Source organism: Myotis daubentonii, chromosome 11, assembly GCF_963259705.1.
Source record: "Myotis daubentonii chromosome 11, mMyoDau2.1, whole genome shotgun sequence".
NCBI classification, from domain to species: domain Eukaryota; kingdom Metazoa; phylum Chordata; class Mammalia; order Chiroptera; family Vespertilionidae; genus Myotis; species Myotis daubentonii.
The window spans coordinates 55,980,658-55,988,677 of record NC_081850.1 but is presented as its reverse complement, the minus strand read 5'-3'; the positions used below and the strand labels follow the sequence as shown (position 1 = coordinate 55,988,677).

General features: G+C 51.9%; 1 protein-coding gene across 3 annotated transcripts in view; it reads left to right on the top strand.

The window, feature by feature from the left end:
* The first annotated feature begins 1,826 nt into the window (after window positions 1-1,826).
* The window catches only part of ANKS6 (ankyrin repeat and sterile alpha motif domain containing 6), a 45,167-nt gene continuing 38,973 nt past the window's right edge, over window positions 1,827-8,020 (top strand). Inside the window, exon 1 of one of the 3 annotated variants that reach the window (XR_009447678.1) lies at window positions 1,827-2,405. Coding sequence is in view for 1 of the 3 variants with exons in the window: in XM_059657468.1 (XP_059513451.1) it covers window positions 2,053-2,405 (353 nt within the window). In the remaining 2 variants the exon portion in view is untranslated. The remainder of the gene's footprint in view (window positions 2,406-8,020) is intronic. The other 2 variants (XR_009447679.1, XM_059657468.1) reach the window with 2 other exon arrangements.

Genomic DNA, 8,020 nt, shown 5'->3' with positions numbered 1-8,020 from the left:
TAAGAAAAAAACACAATAAGTAGAATAAGACAAGGATGCAATTGCTTAGGATTTTCATAGAAACAAAAGTCTTTATTAGACCTTCAAAAGATAGTCATCATCACCTCTATTGTGATGAATGGATCCAATTCTGGAAAGGAATGACGATGTGTCATCCCGGACTCTGCGCCTAAGTGGTTTGCTCTATCCCTGTAACTCACTTGCTCAAACACTTTCCATGGCTCTCCCTTACTCACAGAATAATCCCACTGTCTTTAACCTGGCACTGAAGTGTTTTCCAGTTTGAGTCTTGTGTACTTTTGAGACTTTTATCTTGATGCTTCCCCTAGAACAGTGGTTCTCAACCTTGGCTGCACATTAGCATCACCTGGGAATCTTTTTAAAATCTTGATTTCTGGGCCTCATCCTCCAGAAATTCTGTTTCTTTGTTATTAATGTTGTGGCCCCACCCCATAACAAAGAAACAGAATTTCCGAAGGATGAGGCCCAGAAATCAGGATTTTAAAAAGATTCCCAGGTGATTCTAATGTGCAGCCAAGGTTGAGAACCACTGACCTAGACCTTTTCTTTCAGCCCTACTGGCCCAGATTCTAAGCCAGGGGTGGGCAAACTTTTTGACTCGAGGGCCACAATGGGTTCTTAAACTGGACTGGAGGGCCGGAACAAAAGCATGGATGGAGTGTTTGTGTGAACTAATATAAATTCAAAGTAAACATCATTACATAAAAGGATACAGTCTTTTTTTTTTTTTTTTTTAGTTTTATTCATTTCAAACGGGCCGGACCACGGGCCGTAGTTTGCCCACGGCTGGTTTAGACTCAGCCATAGCTCACAATTTATGGAAACCAATTACCCCCTATCAGAAGTTAATGTTATCATGATGAGCAGATGGCATCAGCAATTTGCAGGCAGGGCTGCTCTTGTTAGAATCTTTCTCTTTCCCTCTTCCTGGATTGCACACTCCCCAAATGTCAACATGACGCGATTTCTCAATTCCTTCCTGTCACATTCTCAGTGACACCTTCTGGACCCACCCTTTTGTAAAATAACATCCCATCCTCTGACCTATTGACTTAGATTTGTCATGTTCTTTTTATTGTTTGAATAGCACTCATCACTCATATCCTTTCATTACTTGGTGTATTTACAGCTTTTCCAGCACCTAAAACAGTACCTGGCCCACAGTACCTTTTGTTGATAACAGAAAGAGAATTGGACTAGATACCAGAAGACCTGGGTTCTAGTAACAGCTCTCCTCCAGGAAAATCACGTGGCCTTTAGCAAGGTGCAGCCTCGTTAAGCCTCAGCCGGCTCCTCCGTAAATTGGGGGTGACCATTTGGTGGCTGGCAGGACTGCTGCGAAGATCATACAGTGTATAGGCCCAGAGCATACAGGGCCTTCAACCTGAGCGTGGACAGAATCACCGGGAGGGCCTCTTAAAACACAGTTGGAAGGGAGAGCTCCACACTCAGTTTCTAGTTCAGTACGTCTGGGGTGAAGTCGGAAAACTTGCATTTGTAGAATGTCTTCCATGGAGCTGATTCTAGAACTACAGCTGAAGAGAAAGGCACTGGAGGCGCTCGTAGCCATAACGGCCCTGCCCAGCTAAGGACCGAAACGAAGGGCCCCGCAGGACATTCTGCGGGGACAGCGTGGACCCATCTGTTCTCTAATTCAGTCAACAACTGTTTAGGAAGCGCCGCTGGCCAGGCCCGCGCGGCGGTGGACTCAGGCGGGGGCCCAGCGCTCTCGCGCCCGCGGCGTCAGCAGGGCCGGGCACGGCTCGGACTCCACACCGGCAGGGAGTCTCCGGAGCCGCCCGAGAGCCGCGAGCGGGCGCGGACAGGCAAAGGCGGGCCCGCGAGCCAGGGCCTGGGCCCCTGCTCGGAGCTTCCCGGCACCCGCGGTCCGCTGGCCGCGGTGGGGACGCGGCCTCGCTCCGGGCGCGCGCCCGGCACGCGGTAGGCGCCCGGGCGGGCGGAAGGTGGCGCCAGCGCGCGGTATCCGGGGGCGGAGCCGGCGGGGCCGGCGGGCTCGGGCCCTGGGCCGTGATGGGCGAAGGCGGGCTGCCCCCGGCCTTCCAGCTGCTGCTGCGGGCCTGCGACCAAGGCGACACGGAGACGGCGCGGCGGCTGCTGGAGCCGGGGGCGGCGGAACCGGCGGAGCGCGGCGCGGAGCCAGAGGCGGGCGCGGAGCCGGCGGGGGCCGAGGCGGCCGGGCCCGGGGCAGCGGCGGCGGCCGGGGCGCCGGTGCCCGTGGACTGCTCGGACGAGGCGGGCAACACGGCGCTGCAGTTCGCTGCGGCCGGGGGCCACGAGCCGCTGGTGCGCTTCCTGCTGCGCCGCGGCGCCTCGGTCAACAGCCGCAACCACTATGGCTGGAGCGCGCTCATGCAGGCGGCCAGGTGAGGGGCCGGGGCCCCGGGGTGGTGTCCAGAGGTGCCCGGGGTCAGGCGGCCAGACCTTCCCGTGGGCCTCCCCCCCCCGCCCCCCGCAGACGCTCCAGGAGGTAAAGTCAAGGATTCCTTCGAGAGAGTTGGGATGTAAACTTTGAGCAGCTTTGGGATGCGACGAGGCGTAGAAGCGGTTTTTTAATAACATAAAATCAGAGTCTTAGAAACATTGGCCTTTCAAAACAGAATCTGGACACTGCGAGTGGGATCTTAGAGACTCAGTCTTAGAGGTTCATTCATTCCTTCTTGTAACAAGGGTTTCCTGAGAATCGGCTTGGTGGTGGGGATGCTGCCAGACCCAAGTAAAGTCCCCACTGCGCGCAGCTCACATGCCAGTGGGTAGGCCCGACAAGGGAGCAGGCTTGGCAGGGTAAGTTCAGGGAGAAGCTTTCTGGTAAGGCTGATGCATGTACTCTAGTGGAGACCTGAGGATTTCTAAGAATTAATCCGGACAGAAGCGGTGGGAGGTGGGAACCCCGTGATAGGAGACCCATCAAAGGTTTGGAAGCAATATGGAACATAAAGCATTGGTAGGATTGTTAGACAGATGTTATGGCTGGGAGGGGGGCCGGGAGGAGTGGGAGATGAGCTTCCCTTGGAGAGATGAAGGCAGATGCCAGGAGCAGGGCTGGGAAAGGTTAGCTGTCCTAAGGGCACTGGGGAGTGGTGGAAGGTTGTAGGCAAAGTGAGTGACAGAATCAGATTGTTTTGGAAAATCACTTTAGCAGTAATGAGGATGGATGGGACCGGTGGGCTAGAGTCAGAAAGGCCGGTCTGGCGGCACTTGCAGCGATTGTGGAAGAGGTGATGTTGGCTTGGACCAGAGCAGAGACAGTGGTTGGGAGAGCAAAGAGATGAGTTTGAGATGTACTGGGGAAGCTGGATGGGCAGGACTTGAAACCCTGATATAAAGAAGCTTTGGTGTACAGTGAAGTCTCTTACCCTGTCAGCCAACTACTGAGGCCCCACCCACCCCTCAGTTTCTTGTGGCAGTTCCCCAAGGAGGGAATGCAGGTGATCCATAATTTGGGGTGGATATTGCCAAATTGCTTCCCATACCGTGTATTAGTTTCCTATGGCTGCTGTAACAACTTTCCACAAAATCAGCAGCTTCTGCCCTCACATCTTCTGACTCTGACTCTTCTGCCCCACCTTTCCACAATTAAAGGACCCTTGTGATTCCATTGGGCCCACGTAGGTAATCTAGGATACTCCCCATCTCAAGATCAGCTGGTTAGCAACTTTAATGATTAATAATTCTATCTACAACCTTAATTTCCCCTTTGCCAAGAAACCTAACATAGGTTCTGGGGATTCGGTTGTGACTGTCTTTGGGAGCCTATTATTCTGCCGCCACGGCAGTTACACCCGTTTACCTTCCCAGCGGCAGTGTAAGCGAGCGCTTGTTTTTCTACAGCCTTGCCAACAGCGTGTTAGCAAACGTTAGGATTTCTGTGTCTGCTGGGTGAAAAATCTTATCTCAGTGTAACTGTGATTTGCATTTGTTAAACTGTGAGTGAAGTAAAGCATCTTTCCCTGCGTCTGAGCCATTTGTTTTTCCAAAAGGCTATGAAGACAGTGTTCTTAGTCATAATGCCGATGATATTTTATTTCTCCGAGTTCTTTTCCAAGTGTTACACAGTTGTTCTAATTAGTTTGTATGGCTGGAAAATTTTCATTCTGCCTTATTTTCAAATATGTCATTTTAAACTGCTGTGTGAAAGTTCATCCATGGGACAGTACTGTGGTTTGCTGAACCATTCCCCAGCCATTGGGCATTTGTTTCAGTCGTTCTATAGACACACTTTGGGAACAGATCCCAGTTAGGGAATGTATGCCTGTTGGCATGGGCTATGCAGTGTTTCATGCTCTCATCTGGATGTTGGGACCCTTTGTCTTGACATCCGATTTCTTGCCTGGAGCAGTCTGGGAGGAACTTAAGGCCTTTGGAGCTATCTCCACCTTTCCCCCGAGGTTCCCTGTCACTCTTAGGCTTTCTTTCAGGCTCTAAAGTGCCAGGTGAATCCTGGGCCTTGGTGCCTGTCTGTGCTGTGGCCACGTCTGCTCATCTGTCTCTGCCATACCCTCTCTTGAATCCACACCCTCTCTCCTTCCCCTCTGCCTTAGTCCAGACCACACGTCGTTGGAGCCTTCCACTGCTCTCCCTTCCTCCCGGTGTGCCCTCTCTAATCCAGCCTCTACAGAGCTTCCACATCTTTCTGAAATGAACGTTTGGTTGTGCCTCTCCTGTGATGGCTCCCCTGCTAAGAGTCCTTAGCAGGGCATTTGAGACTCTCACCTTCAGACTCCTTTCCAGTTCTCTCTCCTGCTTTCCCTCTAGGCTTCCTAAACTAAGCTCAGTATAGGATCCAAATGATAATAAACCTAAACTCAGGCCAAGATGGTTTCATTCAGACTTTTTCTTTGTCTCCTTATAGTTTCTTCGGAGGGAGGAACATTTATCGAGTATTTACTGTATGCCAAGAGAATTATCTCCACTTTACAGATGAGAATCTGAAATTACAAAATTTGCTCATGAGCATATAGCTAGTCAGCAGATTTGGGAAATCCGACTACAGAGCTCTCACCATAACCACATACAGGAAGCCCCTTCTACCCTCAGTGAAGCCCCCCTCTTCCTGCCAGCTTAGCTGCTTCTTGGAAGCCTGCCATGACACCCCCCCCCCACCCCCCCTGTTATTTGGTCTCTTAGCACTAAAGGGCCCCTGCATGTTATAGCTGGTCCCTTTCCTCAGTGGCATCCAAACCTGCCACACATCAGAATCACCTGGATGCTTTTCCAAATCATTCCTGAGTTCCCTTTCTGGGGGTTGTGATTCAGAAGACCTGGTAGAGAAGGAGGGAAGGGCAGGGGCTCTGTGTGAGAAGAGGCTCCCCAGCGATTCTGTCACACGGTAGTTTTGGGACCCACTGATGGATGCTTCATCTCTGATTTCCCATCCAGTGCAGAGGGGCCCTTAGTGAGCCCCTGGATGCCTTGCTGAGCGAGGTTTGTGACTGCAGCACCTGGCATGCTTCAGGATGTCGCAAAGACCCCTTTTCACCAGTTTTAGCTATTAACCAAGTTCTGCAGGATGGTCAAAGTCACCTGATTAATTTCATCTAATTAATTTTATTAATCTTGATGGAGCAGGAGACTCAGAAGAATTAACCTAAACTCTGTTAACTAATAATTGAGAGAACTTTCCTTCTTCTCGACAACATGGCACTGTTTGCTGGAATTTATGGTCCAAGTGTCTTGATTTTGTCCCTTGCAAATTAAGAGCCTCTGGATTAATTACATTCTTCTTTATTCCTCCGTTTATCTTATGGTGCTGCTTTGGGAGCATTAGCTATGACATACTCTCTTATTTACTCTTATGAGAATACTAGAGGCCCGGTACACAAAAATTTGTGCACTCGGGGGGGAGGGGGGTCCTTCAGCCCGGCCTGTGCCCTCTCCCAGTCTGGGACCCCTCGGGAGATAACGACCTGCTGGCTTAGGCCTGCTCCCGGGTGGCAGAGGGCAGGCCCAATCCCTAGGTGCAGCCCCTGGTCAGGCTCAGAGCAGGGCCGATTGGGGAGTTGGGGCGCCGCCCCGTCATGCACAGAGCAGGGCAGATTGGGAGGTTGTGATGCCACCCTCTATCACCCACAGAGCAGGGCCCATCAGGGGGTTGGGGCACCGCCCTCTATCACCCACAGAGCAGGGCCGATCAGGGGACTGGGGTGCCGCCCTCTATCACCCACAGAGCAGGGCCCATCAGGGGGTTGGGGCGCCGCCACTCTCACACTCAGGGCAGGGCTGATGGGGAGGTTATGGCTCTACCCCATCACACACAGAGCAGGGCCCGTGGGGGGCGGGTTGGGGAGTTCCCCCCTATCAGGCACAGAGCAGGGCTGGTCAGGGGGTTGGGGCCCCGCCCCCTGTCACGCTGATCCCGGTTCTGGGAGGCATATTACCCTTTTACTATATAGGGTAGAGGCCTGGTGCATGGGTGGGGCCGGCTGGTTTGCCCTGAAGGGTGTCCTGGATCAGGGTGGGGGTCCCCACTGGGGTGCCTGGCCAGTCTGGGTGAGGGGCTGAGGGCTGTTTTCAGGCTGGGAGTGACTGAAGTTCCCAACCGCTCCTTTTTTTCTTTTCTTTTTTTTTATTCTGGGCCAGCTTTAGCTTGAGGCTTGGCTCCAGCTCTTAGGCCTCCGCGCAGCTGAAAGTAGGTTTCTGGCCTTTGCTTACAATGTTGCGAATCTGCTGGCTGAAGTCCGGTGGTATTTGTTACAGAGTTTCTTAAACTGCCTGCTCAGAGGTCTGCAGCTGCAGGCGGGGAACATTGGTTTCCTCCGTCACTGAGGCAAGCAAGCCTCATGTTAGTTTCAAGCTGCCTGGCTGCCGGCCGCCATCTTGGCTGACAGTTAATTTGCATATCTCGCTGATTAGCCAATGAAAAGGGTAGCGGTCGTACGCCAATTACCATGTTTCTCTTTTATTAGTGTAGATGGTAGAATATGACAGCCCTATGAGAGGATTAGAATTGCCCCAGACAGCGCCTAGACATTGTCCCTCAGTTGGTGACACTGACCGATAGTGCCCTAGCTTTCTGCTGCCTACTGAAGGTTATATGGCCTGTCTGTCCCTCAGATCAGACTGGGCAAATGCATGGCCGTGTGCCAACAGCTTCCAGTCTGTGCTTTTCCTCCCTGAGTCTAGATAACACCTCAGAGTGCCTCAAGACAGTGTTCCCACCCACCACCCCTTTCGGTGGAAGAGAGCATCTGTTTATCATCCCAGCTCTTTATGTTCCAGAGCTCATCATTGGATCAGCCCAGGCCAGTGGTTGGCAAACTGCAGCTCGGCAAACCACGGCTCGCGAGCCACATGCGGCTCTTTGGCCCCTTCAGTGTGGCTCTTCCACAAAATACCGGCTCTTCCACAAAATACCGACTTCTGCGCATGGGCCCACGAAGTTTCAATCGCACTGTACGTGTGCGCCCGCACGTGGTATTTTGTGGAAGAGTCACACTGAAGGGGCCAAAGAGCCACATGTGGCTTGCGAGCTGCAGTTTGCTGACCACGGACCCAGGCTATCCAAGGCCCTGTGCCTAGACTGCAGTTTGGTTTCTTGTGGATGCTTTGATATCAGAAATGGTTATAGTATATCAGAAATGGTTATACTAATGGTTTTTTTTCCTATTCTTAAAATGATAACCTTTATTGATCACTTACATTGTGTCAAGAACTGTGCTAAGTGCTTTAAATGAATTAACTAACTCAATCCACACAAAACCTTAGGAAGTAGGTACTATTGTCACCCCCATATCACAGATGAGGAATTGAGGCTCAGAGAAGTTCAATTGCCTAAGACCACACAGCTGGTAAGTGGTGGAGTCAGAATCACATCCAGGCAGGCGCTCCCAGCCTCTGCTCTCAGCCATGAATCCTGTAACTGACCATTTTCTTTTTGGTGTTGGCTACAGAAAGCTACTCGCCAAATTTACCTGATGCTAAAGGGGAAGGTTGGCCTTATTCCTTTCCTTTTCCTGCCTTTCATTTCTCCTCCTGCCAGTAT